Source organism: Lathamus discolor, chromosome 3, assembly GCF_037157495.1.
Source record: "Lathamus discolor isolate bLatDis1 chromosome 3, bLatDis1.hap1, whole genome shotgun sequence".
Lineage (NCBI taxonomy): Eukaryota > Metazoa > Chordata > Aves > Psittaciformes > Psittacidae > Lathamus > Lathamus discolor.
Window position 1 is genome coordinate 13,910,863 of NC_088886.1, and position 20,686 is coordinate 13,931,548.

Here is a 20,686-nt window from a genome sequence, read left to right on the forward strand (position 1 = left end):
GGATTTCCTGTGGTGGTAACCTTGAATTTATTAAGTTACATAATGCCTGTACCATATCCTCATAATATCTAATTATTATAAGCCAAATCAAGAATAAGGATTTAAATGGAAAAATAAGCATAATAGTTTGGAATTATTTAAGAAATGCTACAAAACAGCCAATGTACTAACAACCTATGACTCGAAAAGAAAAAAAAAAAAGGAAGATAGCACTGATTATAAAGCAATTTGGCTTGAAAACAAAGATACATAAGAAGAAAAACATCTATAACAAATACTAGAAGCTGTAAGGAATATATGTGAGAGATTTAAGAACTGTAAAAATTCAGAAAAGAAATGAAATTACATAAACCCCAATGGTCAGACTGGCAGAACAGCAGTTAAAAGAGCTGTTTTTTCTGAATAAAAGAAAGAAAAAGTTCCTAATAATGGAATATGTTTGCATGGATATAACAAAGTAATTGGATGACTTTGCAAAATATTTCTGTTCTGTATCCAGAGAAATAACCAGGTGATGCAATTATACCATAGGATAATGATGAAACATTCTCCATTACAAGTCGGTAGTTAGGTAAGTTTTATAAATAGTAGCCACTAAAAACGACTGAGTAAATCTGCATATTTGGATAAATTGTATCTGATTTTTTAAACAGCTGGAAAGGATATTCCAGGCCTGTAAGAATCCTTGAAATATTTGCATTCTGGGAATACATTAGACTGGTATTTTAAAAGGGTGATGGCACAGGGAGTTATGGGCCTGTCCATCTAAGATGGAACTTAGTGAAAAAAACAGAACTGATAAGAATGTACCAGAATATATGGAATTTAATTCCATATAAATGGACATATAAGTAGTCAATGCCATTTTTTGAGCATAGATCCAACCCGTTCTCTGAATCTATGATCTGTTCACAGATACTTGTTCAAGAAGGTTTGTTTTGGCTGATGAATTAAAAAGTGCTGTTCTGGTGGTATCTATTTAGTGCTGCAGGATATTTTGTTTAGGAAAGCTGAGTGAATCGAAATTAATGCACATATATTTCATGATTCAGTGGTCTCAAAAATGAAGTGTAAATGGAAAATACTGGGTTTTGGTCCCTTAGGAGCTGTGTTTTGGCTGTGTGCTCTGTAACAGTTCTATTGATTAAAAAAAAAAAAGAAAGAAAATCACTGGTACCACTGGCAGAGAACAAAGACTACGGAAGTGGCAACTCGCAAAGGGGACAGCTCATTGCTACTGAGCATGCTGCTTTCTTGGTAAATTGGCTGCAAGCAAATACATGAAGTCATACATCAAGGAATAAAAAGCAGGTGTTGATCCTAGAGTGGAGGAATCCATGTGAGAAAACCAGAGCTGCTAGAAGACTGCTAGATAACCAGCTAAAGGTGAACACCATCACAACAAACTCAGTCTGTCAGCATGGAAACAACAAAATGAGGACTGTGAGGGTGTTACATACCGGCTCAGTCACATCAGTACCTGGCACTGGTGTGACCATTTCTGGAGCAGTGTGTTCTGGTTAATGCCTTTGCTTAAAATGCCTGTTGATAAATCGGAAATTGTTCAGGGAAGGGTCACAAGAATGATTACACTGTAATTGGAAAGTAAGAGCTACAGCTATTTAGTTTATCAAAACAAAGCTTAACAGTGACTTGATTATGGCATTTTCTTAATATTTTTTTTCTTATATGGAAATGTTAATCAACATTTCATCCTCAAACTTTTAAGCTGCGTATTTTATCCCATCCCAGGTTTTATTCATCCTGATGTCCTCAAAAGTTACATCAAGTGGCAGTTCTGGGACTCAATGAAAATCAGATCCAGAGAATAGATTTTTCTAGGTAGAGTTTTCACTGCCTTTCAATTAGTGATTCAATTCACTTCAGTAACATGTAAGTACGAGCAGAAAAGTAAAAAAAATAAAATAAATTAAGAAGGGAGGGGGTAAAGAGCAGCTTAAACAAAACAGCATCAACAGCACTGCAGCAAAAGAGTTCAGAAACAGGTTTCTCATTAAAATGAAAACATCATTTCAGCAGTCTTGGCTGAATTTATCCCACACTAGGCAAAAAACAGGGCTGCAAATAAGTTCTGCATTTACACTAAAATGTATATTATTTCTGCATAAGAAGCATGTAATTCAGCATATTCTATTAAAAAGGCTACGGATAATTGTTTTTGTTACAGAATCTACAAACTCAAACTGTTCATGTACTTTGCACCAGCATGTGAAAGCACATCAATCCAAGGGCATCGGTTCTGATTTAATGTAGGTAGCAGAGTAGCAGCTTGTGTGAAAAATGCCAGCCAGCAGTGCTCGAGCAGGCACTAGACACAAAACTAGAAGACTCATAAAATACTGGGGGATTCTGAAGTGATTTCTGAAAACACAGAACCTAATTAGCTTTGATGGGGGGCTATGGGTGTTAGGTAACTGGTTTAACCAAGAAGAGAAGTCCCAGAACAGCATGTTCCAGCTGGTCCCATACTAATTTCCTATTATTTCAGCTTCATGTAGTTACTGGAGGCACCAACAAGAATGAGAATGGAACCAACTTAGTGGTACAGGATCCATAAATGTTTTCAAGATGAATTTCCAGAAATGTTATCATTTTGATTGCAAATATTTGTACTTGCGACTGTAGCTTCTTCACCAGAAGAGACAGGAAGTGGTACAAGTACAACCAAACTGATCCTTCAGTCTCACCCCAGAACTATGAAAAACTGCTGTACCTTCAGGAATGGGCAGTGCTCTGGAGTTCAATTCCATGTTCTCATTTATGTGGACTTTTTTTGCATCCTGAGTTATTTTCCAAAGCAATAAAACTACTTCATTTCCGTCTTGATGAGATACTGTTAAATGACTACCAGCTAACTTTCTAACAGCTGCCTTTACCTTACCTACATACTTGAAATAAGTATGGCAAAGAATCCACTTTGCATGCCAACTTAATATATTCTCAATCCTTTGCTGCTGATGTTCTTCAGAGCCTTTGAGAAGCACCCACCTGTGACCCTGTTTCAATACAGGGATTTTGCCAAAGGCAAACTCATAAAAAATTACTTCCAGAAGGAAATGCCATATTACTAGATCCAAAAAAAGTATCCTTTCCAGATACACTTCGTACAGTCATTCTGACAGATTTCCTAAATGGCTATCTTTTTTCTGAGGAGGTAATTTCTGCAACATAGATTTTGATTTTGTGCAACAAAAATCACATGAGCTCAAAATCACTCTTTTTTTGAAACAATAATTTAAATGTGCATAATGAGAACAGTTTCATAGCGGAACAGTCAGAATTTGTATTTGCTGTTAGTGATATCTGACTGAGCAAAATGCCTGAGAGCCTGCAGGAAAAACCAAACCTATCAGACAAGACTTTACACAACATATTTTCACATTCCTGGAGAAGATGCCATTGAAAGCATGTAAAAGGGAATATTTTTCCCTATCAATCCAGGACATTGGATGAGCTACTAATTTACCTCCAAAGTGGTGAATATATAAAAATATATATGCTGAAAGCCTGTAAACGCAATCTGGCTGAGTCAGTAATAATACAGCTGATATTTTATTTTACACAATTCAAAAAAATTAAACCCACAAAATGCCAAACCCACAGCTCTGTCTTCCTAAACAGAGTGGCATCTTCCATTAGTCTTCCTAAGGAAAGAACTTATTTTAAGAAAATAACCTATTTAATTCAGTCTTCCTCTTGTCAAGCTTCATTTAAAGTCTTTTAAAAGCAATTTTATCTTGTATCTTTTGATTAGGACATTAGAGACTGCTCTATTTTTTACTCAATCAAAATTAAGACACTGTGCTCTTCAATGAATTTACATTGGGATGTATTAAAATCTTAGAAAGGGAAAGTAGAGTTAAAGCCACATCCAGAGTTCATGGGAGGACGAGAAAGACTGCAAATGAATGCTGGCTAAACTCCCCAGTGAAAACTAAAGTCAGCCTTAAACATAAGAGAAGGGCCAGTTCAGTGATACATTACTGCAGCTTCCCTAAGTGGACAGCGCTGGATTAGTAAAAAGTGAGGGTGGAAAGGATCTTAAGCTGCCTAACCCAAACTGCTTTCCAGAGATACTCTAGGTGAATTGGAGAGTGGGCCATCCATCAGTGGGCAGCTGCAAAAGGATGTTAGTGCCTGCCCTTTGTGTGGAGGCTGCTCGAGTAACTGGATGACTTGGAAAACCCTCCAGTCCGATTTGTCAGATGATGGGACTGCCCCTGGGGCAGCATTTAGCAATTTGGGGAATGAACAAGGACTGGAAGCCTCTGCAGTAGAAAGGACAGTGTCTCCATAAAAAGCTGGAAGCAGGGCAGACTAAAAAAGAAGGCAGTTTAATTACAGAAGCAGCAAAACAAGGTACATAGCTGCAGCTGAGAAAAACCTGCCAACTGATATTGATCCACAATTCACATACAAGGGGGAGAAGCTTCTTAAAAGACTCCTGAGGAGACCTACCCTATGTCCGAAAAATACCACGATGTGGGAAGCAGTTGCTCACCGTTGTTCATAGGCTTGCACTAATGTAATCTGTTTCTGTTAGGGCGTGCATCAGTGAAATGAGATGGATGTTGTGTTAGAAAAGATACTCAACAAAATTAAAATCTAATTAGAACATCAAGAGGGGAGATTTATATTAGATATTAGGGGGGAAAAAATCCTCACTATGAGGGTGGTGAGGCACTGGCACAGGTTGCCCAGAGAAGCTGTAGCTGCCCCATCAAGGCCAGGTTGGACAGGGCTTGGAGTAACCCAGTCTAGTGGAAGGTGTCCCTGCCCACAGCAGAGGGGTTGGAACTCGGTCATCTTTAAGGTCCCTTCCAAACCAAACCATTCTGTGATGAGACTTGATACAGGACAATTAAGCAACTGGACAAATCTACTCACACTTCCAGTATGCTACAAAGTATCACAGAAGCTACCCCTATTTAGCATTCTTGCAGAGCACATCTAGGCTAAGACATCCCATTTGGGGATTCCCAGTGAAAGCGAGATGTCAATGAACTGGAGTGAGTTGAGTGGATAGCCACAAAGATGGTCAGGGATGAGAGTACTTGCCCTTGCAAAGACGTTGAGGAAACCGGGCTTGTTCAGGCTGTGGCAGGCTTAGAAAGGACATGAGAGCAGCTCTCTAAAGCTTATGAAAAATATTACGGAGATGGAACAAAACTCTTCACAACGGTGCAATGGTGGGCAAGAAGCAAATTGAGACAAGGGCAATTCTAAATGAATATAAGAAAACCCTTTTTCACCAAAAAGCCAGCCAGGCGTGGGTTGTCCAGAGTCCATTCAGATGCAGTCTCCGTCCTTGGAGGTTCTGCAAGATGAGACTAGATAGAGCTCTGAACAACCTGCTCTGACCTCAAGAACTGCCCTGTGCTCAGAAGGTTGGACCAGAGATGTCTTCAGGTCTTATCCTGTGACCCAGTGATCACAGATCGTAGATTCTCAGGCGTGATCATAGCTCATGGCCTTTTACCAGTCCAAAGCATACAAAACGCCTCACTCTTCCAGAAGCCAAAAAACGATGCCAATGGCAGAGACCTCTCTAAACGGGGAAGCTTCCACCACCTCCCCAGCTCTACGCCCGTGCCCAGCCCTCTCCGCAGTGCTGCCACACACTCCCGGCGTGCGGGGCGCGCTTCAGGGCATCAGAGACAGCGGTGCCTCCGGGGGGTGGCCGCTGTACTCCGGGGCACCCTGCCCGCGCCCCGCCGCCAGGCTCGGCCCCCCCCCGCCGGCACACCCTAAAACTTTCCCCGGCAGCCTGCGCACGCTCCTGCTTCCCGCGGGGAGAAAACGCGCTCCCTCTCCCTCCGCGCAGCGCGGACAGGGAGGCGGGCAGCCTCTGCCTCCCTCCTCTCCCCGCCCCGGCTCGCCCGCCCGCGGAAGCCTTCCCGAGGCTCCCGCATTGCACCGCCGCGCCGTGCCGGGGCTCGGCGCTGCCCACCCGCGCCCCGCCGGCCCCCCGCGTGCCCGGCCGGCGGTATGAGCGCCGGTGAGGCGAAGGAGTATCTGGCCCGCAGGGAGATCCCGCAGCTTTTCGAGGTAGGCGAGGCGGCGGGGTGAGGGGGGGGCATCTTTCGCCCCGTCGGGGGGGGATGCTCCGCGCTGGGACTCCGCGGCGGGCCGCGAGCTGAAGGTGGCCGGAAGGACGGAGGAGCCAGGCGCTGGGGCGCGCGTACCTTGCGCGAGGAACCGCGCCGCGGAGGGCCGGGGGGCGCTGCCAAGGGAGCGCGCATCCCGGGGCGGGGGCTGCGGCCGCGGAGCCGGCGAGGAGCGGCTGCTCCCTGCCTGCTGCACGGAGCCTCCCTGGTCGCACGGGCAGCCGGGCGGCCGCACCCGGCGCGGCGCTGCGGTCTGCCCTCCTCCAGAGCCCGGGGAGGCAGAGAACTTGTGTGTCCGCAGGGCAAAGGACCGCCGAGGAATGCGGGCGGGGGGCGTCCGCCAGGTTTTGTCCCGATTTTCATGGGTCTGGATGAAGAAAAAAACCGCACAACTGTTCAGTGGGGGTTGGTCTGGCTTCCGACAAGTTACCTGCTGCTCATGGTTGATAATTACTTCTCTGTGCAGTGTTGATTTATTTTGTTCCTAAGCAGACATCCTCCCATCTGTGTAAAAAACACCCAGAGAGACGCTTACGTGTTTTCCCTGCTCTGTTCTGAAGCTAGACATCTTTTTATGTATTTGAAAATTACAGGACGTGCACCGTGCTCATGTTTTACTACGGCGTTTAGAATGTGAATGGTTTAAGGGAGATGCAGACAGAACTGGTTTTCTGTAGAGGCTTAACGCTCGAGCTAGCAGTTCTTAAAAATCAGTGCACATCTGCAGAAATACATGGGTGGTTGCTGCCATCGGTTAAGTAGTACAGTAAGGACAGAGGTGTATAGGAATGACGTCCTATTTTATAAATTTAAATGTGTGTAATAAGTACTGTATAAAGTGTAGATAACAAGGGACTGAGGAAATCCTGAACTGGAGCTATTTATTATAATGCCAACTGTGACCCTCAAGTCTATTTGCACAAAATTTAGTAATAGCGCAAAGGAACAGAAGTCACCCTGAAAGACATTGTTAAGAGGTTAGATGCAGTTGTCTTGTGGAGAGGTGAGATGATGACTTATGTATCACTTTGTCAAGAAAAATCAATTACTGTGCGTCAGAGGAGGGCCTGACATTCCTTCCTTCTTTCACACTCCAGATAATGCTCATAGGTGTGACTAGTGCAGAATTCACAGCAAAGGCAGGGGTGTTCTAGTGGCTGGGAATTTCTTGTCAATTAGATCTGGCAGCACCTATGAACTTTGGGGTTGGGGTTTTTCCCCTGATACTGATCAAGATGAAATTTGAGTATTTCTCTTGATTTTTCATTATTTAAGTGTTGACTCAAGAATACAGGTAAAATACTTGGGGATGCACTGGTCTTTAAGGAAAAGGATGCATTCTAGTGGTGTAGTAGGCTACACAGAGTATGTAACTTTAGAGGCTGGCTTGTGCATTGCCAATGTGTAGATTTCCCAGGTATAGTTCTAAGAAAAATGTAGTGAACTTTTTACTATTTTCAGGTTTGATCACAGTGTAAAGCGGCAAATATAAAGACAAAGGTGTGAGCTTCCTGTCTGAATCATTTTTGTGACATTACCAAACCAAACCAAACTAACAGGCCTCACTCTCACACATTTGCTTGAAACGGAGAGTCTGAATGTATGAGGAATATGGGGTTTCTCTGTATAAAGTCAAAGTGCTTGTTTTTTCCTGGCACCTGTCATTATAGTGTGTATTTCTGATCTTACGTTGCAGAGCCTGTTGAATGGATTAATGTGTTACAAACCTGATGACCCAATTGAATATTTGGAAAGCTGTTTGCAGAAAGTCAAAGAGCTTGGAGGGCCAGAAAAAGTGAAATGGGACACTTTTGTCAGCCCAGAAAAGAAGACCCTGCCTCCACTCAATGGAGGACAACCCAGGAGGTCTTTTTTCAGAAATGGTAATGTATTAAATACAAAAATTATTGTATTTCTTGCACTGTGGGTGGTTTTACATCCACTACTGAATTATTTTATACTTACTTGTATACCAGATCATGCTTCATTCTGATTTTCCTTAGGCAAAGGATTCAAGGATTCTGTTTCCTTGAGTTTTGGTGTTTGCTTTTCTCCTCCATAACGGATGCTATGCAGGAGAGGAAATTGTAGTCTTTTGCAGCCTAATTAGGGATGTTTGCAGTGTGAATGTTTAACACAGTAGTGGAGAGATTTCTCGTGTCCTCCCTAAAACATTTGCAAAGATAGGGGTAAAGTTGACTCAGTGCACTTGGCTTATATCTTGAGTTGGTTCTCATTGATGATGTACATACTTGCTTCAATGCAGTTACACTAGGTTGTTTTCCTAGTTTATATGGGAGCTATGGGCTAATTTACTAAGTACAGTGTAAATGATAAACTCATAGAAAAAGGTGCATCTCAGAAAATCGAAGCAAATGCTATACCACTACCTGTAATTATTTTATTTGTAATGTTAACAAAGAGTAATTAGCTCATCTCTCAGTTGCCATAGTTATTCTTCCTTGCCATCCAGCATTTCATTAAAATAATTAGCAAGAATACTGTCTCTATCTCTGCACAATGTGTATCACCAGAAGAGTTCTGCTTAGTGGTATAGGTTATTGCACAATACAAGGCTTTTCTTCTTAGAAGCCACTGCTGAACTTGGGGTGCTACAGAAAGCTCCACAGAAAGCTTATGTACTTGTAAAGAAACACCAAAGAAAACTGGCTTCTAGTGCTTCCAGTGTAATAAATCAGCTAGAGGCAAGGGATATTTACTACATTAAGAGCAAGCACATTGTAAAATTAGGAGATATTTATATTTATTATACTTATTTAGATCTGTGTGCACAATCGATTTTGAGTTTTCTGTGTACTTCCACACAATTCCCTGTTTATCTTATTGCTTTACAGTGATGCCTGATAATTCGAACTTCCCGTACCGACGGTATGACCGTCTCCCTCCAATCCAACAGTTTTCCATCGAGAGTGACACCGACCTCTCTGAAACTGCTGAGCTAATTGAGGAGTACGATGTATTTGATCCTGCAAGACCTCGACCAAAAATTATCCTTGTCATAGGTATGAAGACAGAGTCAGTTTGACAAGATTATATCTTTGTTACTTTGCCTTTTTATTTGTGCTGCAAATACACTGAATGCCTCTATGTATTCAAATGCAGTTTTTCCATCTTCAATAGCAAGTGGTGCAGCCCGATTAGAGTGTGTCAGGAAGTGAAATTGTTAGTGCTGAGGATATAGCATCCCAGCTGTAAGCATTTTAGAGGTTACAGCGAGCACCTGTGGTCATGTTCTGTAAACTGCCTATCAGCAGCTGGAGAGCTCATGGTTTGCTTATGGAGCACATCTTCCAGTTAGATTTAAACTAAAACAAACCTGGCGCATGCATTTCAAGACAGCTCTACCATGTGAACCAAAGTGCTCCTCCAAAGTGTGATCCAGAACTGAACTAAACCACAAGTGTAGTTGTACTCAAACCAGCTCACAAAAAAGGGTATTTAAAAATACTGGATAAGCCAGCTCAAAAAGGTGATAGGGAGCTGTTGACTTCTGTACTTAGAACCTTGAGAACTCATGTATGCCTAGCTGGAGTGAGCATACGTGGTCACTGGTCCATTGTGTTGATAAATTAACCCCTCCATGTGTTTGGCAAATGAATCCTGTGCTAACTTCATGGTCAGTGAGCGATCAGTAAGCGTTAGGTAATTGTGCTCTTTCCCCAAGTTCCCTCCTGTGTGCTGTTCAGTGTCCTTCCTAAGCAGCTGGTATTTTCCAGCCTCAGACAGGCATACAATTTTTGTTAAGAAATAGCTGCAGTTTAAGTCAACATTTTATTCTTTTTCTGAATTTAAGCTTTCTGAATCAGTTTCTTTGTCGTCCGGCATAGTTGCCTATTGAAATTTTATCACCAGGCCTAATTCCCTGATTCTCTGGACTATTTAAATAATTACAGCAGAGGTGTCAGGTGATGGAGAATCACATTTTTAGTCTGTAAAGCCTTATACATAGCAAAGAGAGATACTGCTTCCATAACAGAGAATAGTATGTAGAATAGTAAAAGAGACAAGGCTCGCTGCATGCAGCAGTTCTTAGAAATGTGATTTTGCAATATACTGAAAACAGAAAAGCAGGCAGTTTTCTAGGTATTTCAGGTATGCAAAAAGAATTGCTTAGGTATTTCAATTTTGTTAAACTTTTGTTTCAGAATTACAAATCTCAACATGCAAATGTCTCCATGCACCTTTGACCTATAAAGTTTGCAGTAGATGGAGAAGTAACACATGCCTTTCTTTCATCTTAATTAATTAGCTAGCCTTCCTTTCTTAAAGGAGAAAAACTGGCTCCTTTTCAGTGACCACAGAAGGCTCTTAAGGCATTGAAATCTATATAGCTGTGTTGCAGTAGAGTAATGAATGAAGGTTTGATCTAGGTGAGATAAAGAGAGATTGGCTTTCACCCCTGGAACTGAGTGCAGGGGTATTTAAAATTAAATCCTTGAATGCCAGCATACAGCTAACAGACTATGGATTTTACAGAGCTTTTCTTCCCCCATTTATATAGGGAAAGGTATAAACAGTCTACAAAGTCTATATCAAATTTATTTTACAAATGAGTTTCTCTGAGTCTCTCTATTTTAGTGTGATCTGTTAGAAACACAATACTGTATGTAGCTTAGCAGCTATTGTCCAATTTTTGCACAGTATTAAGAAATTTCTCCCAAATTCAACTAGTTATTCAACGAATAATAATATACTGAATGAAAGGGAGAAAGTGAAAAAAGTGCACTATTAATTTCAAGAGACTAATATTCTACACAAAAAGAAGTGTTGCGTATCTTTCAGTTTGAAGAAGATGACAGTGAAAACTTCAGTTACACAAGGTTTGTATGTCTAACTGGTGATAACTAATCATACTGCCTAGCTCAGATGGTACTGGTCCCATTCATTGTTGGGGACTGAAATGAAGTTAAAGACCTGTCTTCTGCTTTGCACATTAGGTGAACTTTAATAATGCATTAGCCCAAGATCTTTTTAATGCTTCCATCAAGGTTTTTACAACTTTGCTTTGCGAAATCTATCATTCTTATAACGAACCAGGTAGCTCCAAGGCAAAAAAGAACTCACTTATAAAGGTGGGGGGTGGGTTGGGTGCTTTTGTCTGTGCTAGCAGAAAAGTCTTCTGGTGAAATGTAAAGCTGTAAAGCTGCAAAGTGAGTATGTGACTGGACTTTAGGAAAACCAGATGGAACCAGCCAGGATGGCACACATCTGAATCACTGGGAAATTAAGTTTCTAAGGCATTATAACACCAGAAAACTAAATTGTGTTTACAAATGTGTTTCCTAGCAGATTTTGACGAACACTTTTTTACAATTGATACAGCCTGAATACAGAGATCCTAAGAAAAATAATTACCTGGTGGCATTAGCTCTGTAGTTCAGTATGTTTTTAAACTGCATTTAATAAAAAAATATTAGTGAATATTAAAAGACTATATTTTCCTTTACAATCAAAAGTTTAAAGGATAGATTAAAGATAGCACTGTCAGCCAGTGGCTGTCCAGTTGGTTTAAATCCATTTACAGAACTAGATTAAAACGACTGCTTTAGTAAAACTTTTGGGGCCTACAAATCATCACTTGAAACCAGTTAGAAAACATAATTTTAGATGCTGCAAATGTTCGCTAGTCTAGACATCTAAGAAATATGTAAAATCATCACGCTTTTCTTGAATAATGTATAATCTCAGACTAAGTTAAAAGAATGAAGAACAAAAGTGATTTTTTGTGAACAGTTTTTCAGTATGATTTATTGAACAGTCAGGAATGGATACATAGTTCAATAAATTACAGAGATTTGCTGTGGGAAGTAATTTTGTCCTATCACTTTTCTCTTATTACCTGAATGTTTCCCCTTACCTTGTAAACGGATAATTGCGCTTAGGGATTATCCATAGAGGGATATTTTTGGATTAGAAAAACAAAATGTGTGAGAAGTTTGTGAACATTAAAGCAAATACTTTATTAAGTTTTTTCTGCTTGAAATTCAAAGTGCCAGACTACGCTTTTTTCTTTGCTTCTCTTTAATGGCAAAGCAAAGCTCTTCCTAACAGGAGTGCAAAGTCTGTCTACTTGGTTTCAAAAAGTTTTTTTTCAGCTATTTTACGGTTTTACAGAGACTGATGTCTTTTCAAGTAACAGTAATGGTTTTTCTGGCATCTTTTGTATCGTTGTTGGAATGCTGATACTATTTTCCTTGTTGTCAAATTTTCTGTTTCTAATTTTCTACGTTACCTATATGTATTTTGCATCTTTATTTTCTGGGATGCAACACAGTCTGTTTCAAATGTGTCTTGGGTCTCTGGGGAAGTAAACTGAATTTCCTTCCTTAGAAGTTCTGTATCTGCAGGAATTATGCACAGCATTGTCTCCAGTATGTTTTATAAACCCTTTGCTCTGAAGCACAGTTGCAACCAACTGCCCCTTTTCTCCAGTAGCTAGGCCTATTGCCAGCAAATAAAGCTGCTTAAATTTATAGTAATGGACGATACACGTATGTATAAACACACACATATGTAAGATACATTATTTGTGTGTTATGCTTATTAGATTGCAATATGTGGCTTTGTATAGAGAGAGGGTTGCTTTTGAAAATCTTTACAACAGTGAATTCCAGTAAGGAGTAATATTCTTACTCATTCACCTGGAAAAATTTGCTCCACACAAACTGGCAGCAATCATCAAACGATTAGCTGCACCTTTAGTGCTGTTGTTTTCATCCATGTGAAGAAAAAAGACATTGGGAATCAGTTACTCCAAACCTGCTATCATTCTAGATTATCAAGAACCTATTATAAACTGTAAACTACATGGAATGATCTTGTTTGAACATTTGTCATACAGGGATGAAACACAGTGTGAGTTTGGTGAAATGCATTTGTCATGGAGAAGGCTGAGCATGCCATTAGAGGGAGCGGGGAGAGCCGAAGCAGAATTGCTTTGTGGCCACTTAAGTGGAGGAAATTATTACTGGTATATCAGATGCTTGCATATCTGCAAAAAGGAAGCATCCTTTAGTCTAACGAAGAGGATAGCTAAATAGTCTATGAAAGAAAGAGTTCAAACTGGAAAGACTAAGCCCATCTAGATCACCTGGAAGAATTGAAATGCAAGATTAGCTGTAAAACATGACATAATCTGCTGAAAGAAGAGAGAAAGCAGATGCCTTTCAGAAGAGAAACAGCAAGGGAAGTGAATGAGGGGAAAATATTTTTCAGTTGTAATTTTACTGTACGGAGATAAGATACAGTTTTTCTTTCATTTCTTTGCTTGTGTGTTTTAAGAACATCTGTAGCTGTATTGATTAGCTGGTTGTTCCAAATAAATGCTTATATTTGCATTTATCTGAACCTGGCTTGATTTAAGCATTATTTAAACTAATTGGGTAATGCTAAAACCTTTTTTTCCCAAGGGTACAACTAAAGTGTGGGCAGGGTATGGGAACACCTTAAGAACACACAGGTTTCCCTGCAAATTCTCTTTAAGTGGGTCCCAATCTGAGTTACAAAGACCAGATGGAGAGCTACCATCACAGCAACAGAATACAGAAGAGTTCCTAGTGACTACTGGTAACGCTGAAAGCTCTCTGGCATGTAATATTGGGGCACAGGTTTGAATCTGGTTACACAGAGTGTCACAACCATGTTATGAAGAAATACTGCAAAGCTTGTCCTGCAGTCAAATCTATACTCATTATATAAATGCCTAAAAGCTGTTTATGGGAATAATAGATAATATAAGAAAGAATATGATTACTCATAAGAAGCTCATTGGATTCATATTTACTTTCATTACATTGCTGTATTTTTTAAAGTTCATAGAAAATTGGTATTTTTAATAAATTTCAAGTCTTTGGCTGTTGAAATAAAATTCAATGTTCTTACACACAATTCCCCAAAATACAGCTACTAGTGTTGGGAATTAATATAAAAATATTTGTTTGGTTTTGCTTTGTTATGCTGTTCAGTAACGTGCTTGTCTGTATATAAGCATTTCCTTTAATCAAAACAGTCTCCTGGTTTAACATCCTGCATTACAGTTTCTCTGTTCCCCACATCATAGTGTGCCCTTTTAGTTCAGACGTGGTGTCTAATTTTTTTTTACATGCATTCTTGATTATGCTGTCCAGCTGACCTTTGCTTCAACATTTCTCACTATGTAATGTAGCTGTTTTCTGTGGTTTCAATACCTACTCTTCCTGTGCTATACTGAAGGGTCTCTTTATTCAAGTTGTCCAGCAAGCTGAACCTAACAGATTGCTTCTCTGTCAGATGCTTCAAGCATCAATACCAGAAGTATGTGTAGTTCAATAAAAGTCTTTGTACCAAATCACTATGGAAACATCTCAGCTGATTATTTAATATTTTTCTGTATTTAAAATTAGAAAACCTCAGAAACTCATGCAAGCATATTTAGGAGCAGATTTTATTAGTTCCATTTCTTGACTAGTCCATTGATTTAATTGTCTCATTTAATCAAGTATGATTCTTACTGACATGAATACACTTTAGACTATCTGGCTGTCTTTGGATTCACAGAGGTCAAGAAGGGACCAGTTCATTGTCTGTACTACAAATCAAGAAAAATTCCTCTCCAGGAGCAGCTTTAGAATGAGGTCAGGTCTAAAAGAGTGTGTTTGGTTTTAATTCACAAGTAGATTTATATTCCTGTTTTTTACTTCATTTTGCAAACTGTTACTTTTGCAATCAGGTGGATGAGACCTGTTTCTAATGGCTGGTAACAAGTCGTGCAACTGTGAGATTTGCTCTAATAATGGTTGGAAAATTAGTGATGATAACAAAGATTTGACATATGATTGAGTACTTCAGATGAAAGGTTAATTTAATGTTTTGCTTGTAATTAACAATAGGTGGCCCAGGAAGTGGTAAAGGAACACAGAGTTTGAAAATAGCTGAACATTATGGATTTAACTACATATCAGTTGGTGAATTGTTAAGGAAGAAGATACACAGCACAAGCAGCAATAGAAAATGGAGTCTAATTGCCAAAATAATTACTACTGGAGAACTGGCCCCTCAGGTACAGTGTATCCTGGGTTAATGTTTACTTTTAAAAGATTTGTACATGCTGTATTAATGTGCACCATCAAGAAAACCTCCTTTACAATATGAAATAAATAACTTCTTTTCTCTGTGTAAGGAAACAACCATAACTGAGATAAAGCAGAGATTAATGCAGATCCCTGATGAAGAGGGTATAGTGATCGATGGATTTCCTAGAGATGTTGCCCAGGCAATCTCCTTTGAGGACCAAGTAAGAGATTGTTTTTATTCTTAAAATAACTTGCATAACTTTACAACACTTAAGTTTCTTGAAGTCATCAGTCACAGTGAGATTCCAAGAAAGGCTAGATGTTATTTCTAACTGAGCATTGCTCTTTAAATCCCTGCAAGTTCATAATTACAGGTTGACAAAACGTTATTCTTTTGGTTTATGTTATATTGCGTCCTGGCTAAAGGCAGAATATTTTGTAGAAAGGCAATGTGGTAAGATAACCAATAATCCAAGCCTCTTGTTTCAGCTACGAAAATCCCCTCTCAAGATGAAGAAAATAACATCAAGTCTAACAGTTCGTATTTTTTGTATCTTAGTGATTTAGAAAGGGAGAAGACATTGTATTTCCATATCTATTTGTCAGTTTAATCTACACTGAGAGAAACATACTTAAATCAATGTATATCTTTGCAACGCTTTTAATCTCAAGTTTATTACAGTGCATTGGAAAGACTGGAATAAAATAAGGATTAAAACTGCCCACGTTCTGCGAATTTTTGTGAACTAGAAATTATGCTCTTTTCTTAGAAATTCAGATCATTTTGGTAACTCTAAACTACAATTCTAAGGTTTAGTCAGCTAAAACTGTATTCCCAAGTTCTATTCACGTGTTGTTTTCATGCGTGTATTTTAAACTAATCTAAAAATACTTAAATTCAGTGGAAAAACAAACAGCTTATGTCATTTTCTGATCAAACACTGTTAACAGTTATGGTCACAAGTAAAGGTTGCGGTTTCAGTGCTGAATTTTTAGAGTGCCTCATGCAGAGAGTCTCAAAGTCCTTCTCAAATTCTGGTGTACTACCATTTCTGTTCTTTGAGTTCCCAGTGGTATTGCCAAGACAGAAATAACAAAACAAAGCAGCCAACGAGGCATTTCATTAGCATGCTTTTATAAGGTGTTATTCTGGGCAAAATGTAGAAGACTAAACTGAGGAAATTAAAGGAAACAGACAAAATAGTTATTACAGAAAATAGTCAATGGTTGCCAACTATATCTCCTCATAATTAACAAAAGACTGACAATTTTATAAGTGAAACATCAGAAATTTGGATTTAATGGTCACTTCCTTGCCTCATTTTTTTGTCCAGTATATTGTGTGATAGTGTGACTTGAGTGCATTTCTTGACGCTATAATTTTGTGATGACATTGGTTTATGAAAGAATGGGGGATGTGAAACAGGAAGAACTGACAGGAATTAAATTAAGTGCTTTGAGTTGCCCTAGGATCAGATTATCTTTCTACAAAGGAAAACCAGTTAAACATTTGCGCACCCATCACAGGGTCCATTAGTAATACCACCAAGAAATGGAGTCCAGGAGGTAACAGAAAAAGCTCAGGCAGTGCTGTAGAAGAGGAGAAAGATGGGTACTATATTTCATATATGTTTGAACCTTCCCTTTGTACCTTTCTAGTATGTTTTTATAGTATTTCCTCATTTAACGTGAAACATTCTCCTCTGCCAGCCTGGTTAGCTCTTGTTGACTGTAGAAACCTACACGGGAAAAAGACTGACAGAATGACAGATGATAGAATTCCTAAACTTCGGCTCCTTAGTATGTGCTATTGCTTCAGGGGTCCTGTAGATTGGTTTGTTTGGGTTTGGGATTTTTTTTTTTCAGATTTAGTCATTTTAGACCCGACCATATTTTCAGAGTCCATTTGTTTTCAGTCTAATGGGTTTTGCTGCATCATACTTCTTAAGGCCTGATTCTTCCTGAAAGAGAGATGACTATGTCTCTAAAAAAATCCCAAAGCACTTTATATAGGACCACCCTTCAGCCTTATCTGTATTAAAATAAATATGGGAAAGGAAAGAAAGAATCATAGAGCTTTTATATGAGCACAGGAAAGAAAATTTAATCAATTTAAGCTCCCCCTTTTCACCTTTTTTCACAGCTGACCTCTCATATGAGCATATGTAAAGCCATGGAAATAAATGTCCAAAGTATGTAGATATGTCAACATAAACCATCTATTTAATCCAGTGGGATATATATGCAGTATTTTAGCTTGAATTTATATTTTAAAGAAATAAAATATGCTTGTTTTTCTTTAAAACTCTTTTAATAAGCCATAATGCTACACCCATAAGTAGGAAGGCCTTGTGATAAGGAAGGGGGGCTATCAGCAGACGTGGTATCCATTTTCCTTCATGGGATGAGGCTGACAGTGATCCATAGAACATCAGGTTGTTTACATTACGCATGCTAACACTTTTAAGGCCCTCAGAGATCCCTCAATGGGAAACACAATTGAGTTGTGGAGAATTCAGTAATTAACTGTTGTGATGATCTGTGTAGGTCTGCAATTAAAAATGCTGCGGGTGTTTTCCATGGCAAGATGAGAAATAATTAGTTTTAATTTCAGCTTTGCTTAACTAGTAAACCACTTTATAATTAGAAGACCTATTAAGCAATGGAACAAATATCCCTCTGAAGAAAATGGTGAAATCCCACAAAAATAGCCAAATCACATTATTCTGTAATTCATATTTCTTATTTTTACAAAGACACCCTGTGTAGAACAGTGATCTGTTGATAAAAAGTTCTGAGTAAGAACTAAGTCTTATTGCTAGTAATAACCATCCCTGGCGGGGTTCAAGGCCAGGTTGGATGAAGTCTTGTGTGGGATGGTTTAGTGTGAGGTGTCCCTGCCCATGGCAGGGGGGTTGGAGCTAGATGATCTTGAGGTCCCTTCCAACCCTAACTATTCTATGATTCTATGATAATTTTGTCATGGGTGAATACTCTTACAGATAGTCCCTTTAAGATCATTGCATGTTTATGTACCTTAAAACAGCAGAAAAAGTTATATGACACAAACCATTTTAAGGGTTACGTTTAGGGGAACTGTCAAAAGATGCATGAAGTAGGAGTTACTATTTATTTAACTTGTTTTCATCACTCATGATCCCTTCATAGCTGTTAATTGTTTTGATTACAAGGATTCTAAAATGCAGTTGTGTGCTTTTGAACAGAGACTTTATCATTTGTTCCATAAAGCAGCTAGAACACTTTTGGATTTTATGATGTGAATTAAAATAATGATGGTAAATTTGTACAAGGGTAAATAGAATATGCTGCCTTTCTCAGTTCTTTCAGCCATATAGGATATAAAGTAGATGGCAGTGGAAGGAATAAACAGCAGAGACAGGGGTGACTGTTCACTTACCCTTCATCACTTGAGTATGATGGAATGCATATTCATCTGTAACCCCATGTATTGTGGTTTAACCCCAGTAGGCAACTAAGCACCACACAGCCACTTGCTCACTCCCCCACTGTGGTTTGGGGGAGAGAATCAGAAGGGTAAAAGTGAAAAAACTTGTGGGTTGAGATAAAGACAACTTAAAGCAAAAGCTGCATGCACAAGCGAAGCGAAACAAGGCATTAGTTCACCACTTCCCACTGGCAGGCGGGTGTTCAGTGATCTCCAGGAAAACAGGGCTCCATCACACATAACGGTTACTTGGGAAGACAAAACGCCATAACTTTGAACATCCCCCCCTTCCTTCTTCTTCCCACAGCTTTATATGCTGAGCATGATGTTACAGGGTAGGTATCTCTTGGACCAATTGGGATCAGGTGTCCTGGCTGTGTCCCCTCTCAAGTTCTTGTGCAACTCCAACCTACTCACTGGTGGGGTGGTGTGAGAGGCAGAAAAGGCCTTGACTGTACAAGCACTGCTTAGCAGTAACAAAAACATCTCTGTATTACCAACACTGTTTTCGGCACAAATCCAAAACAGAGCCCATACTAGCTAAGAAAATAAACTCCCAGCCAAAACCAGCACGTCATGGAAGCTTGAAATAAGCAAAGAAGCATTCAGTTTAAAAGCAGCATTTTCCACTGTATAGCCTTTCCCCTTTGCCATTGTTTACACAGACAGAAACAAACTCCAAAAATATGTATAGTAATCCCAATAATGAATTGTAGGGGCAGAATATGGAGGACAAGTTATTGAACTGAATGGAAATAGAGATGAGTAATACAAGATATTCAGACAGTAATCTGAACAAATGTGAGGGAAATAGGAAGTCTGTAAACAAAACAGGCTACACAAACCTGACATAGTTCAAGAGAGCATGTCGGGTCTTCATTGATTGTAAGAAGTCTGTATTGTTTTATTACCCATATGTTCCTTTTTGTGAGTTATAATACAGTGGGATCAAGAAAGTATCTGAACCAAATTTCACATAAAGGGCCAGGAAGTCAAAACTTGGCGTAGATATGGGGTAACCACAGTGGTCAATGAAAGGAGAACCAGGAGAGAGCCTGTGCAGTTTTTGGTCTGAGCCACATCAGATCATCTCCCCTTTCTCCACCAGTGCATGTTGTGGAAAGCAAGTTATGACCAGCAGACAGGCAAGGCGCAAAGGGAATAAAAGCTGTCTTGCTCCCAAACAGTAACGCTATAGCTGCCTTCTGAATGCTCTTTACTGAACCTTTTTATATCTATTGTTACATGGCTTTCACCAATAAGAACTGTGGTGAGTTACTGTAAAGATAAACTAATTTATATGGGAAATGGTTCATCATATTAGTAGAGGAAAAGGTCAGCTAAGGTGTCTGCTTTCTCTTGCAAGCACATGTAAAGACTAACTGTGCTGTATTTACAGACATCTTTAATGTAACAAATTATTTATGCTAAATTAATTCTTTCAGTTTCATGCCTCACATAGCTGTTACTGACACTTGACACTATTTAAGTTAAGCTTTCAGGATTTCTTCTTTTTGTGAAAAAATCAAATGGATACCTATATGTTTGAACTGTAGTTACAGTACCTGTCCTGCATAATGTTCTAGTATAGAAAACCAAAATAATAATGAATTATTGCAAACTTCACTTGTAATTGCTCTTGGTACTACCAGCACATTTTTATCCCTTTGACTAATCCAGAAGCTGAACTTTTCTCTGCGAAAAAATGTTATTTTTAGTAAACGAGTCAAAGCAAACCAACTTCTGCTAACATTCCCAAACATAGGTATAGCTAAAAGATGACTATTTCTTCCTTATTATGTTGCCAAACTCTTATGTGGACACTAAGTTCTCAATGTGTTGCTAGGCAGAATTGTATTAAAGTACATTGCATTTCAATGACTGAAGTGCCTAAGATAAAGCAATGTATCATTTGCAGCACCCCCAGTATTTCTTTTGCTGCTCATATCTAGATAGCAGAAGTAATAAACACTGCTTCCAAGCAATTACGTCAATGTGGAGTAGATAGATTAAAAAGCACT

General features: G+C 39.3%; 1 protein-coding gene across 2 annotated transcripts in view; it reads left to right on the forward strand.

Annotated features, from left to right (window-relative positions):
• Window positions 1–546: 546 nt before the first annotated feature.
• Window positions 547–20,686, forward strand: part of AK5 (adenylate kinase 5) — a 95,582-nt gene continuing 75,442 nt past the window's right edge. The window contains exons 1-5 of one of the 2 annotated variants that reach the window (XM_065673620.1): window positions 547–559; window positions 7,825–8,011; window positions 8,984–9,151; window positions 15,017–15,186; window positions 15,307–15,420. In XM_065673620.1, the coding sequence (XP_065529692.1) occupies window positions 7,843–8,011; window positions 8,984–9,151; window positions 15,017–15,186; window positions 15,307–15,420 (621 nt within the window). In that variant the 5' untranslated portion in view covers window positions 547–559; window positions 7,825–7,842. Of the gene's footprint in view, window positions 560–5,977; window positions 6,070–7,824; window positions 8,012–8,983; window positions 9,152–15,016; window positions 15,187–15,306; window positions 15,421–20,686 lie in introns of those variants that run through there. The other variant, XM_065673618.1, reaches the window with a different exon arrangement.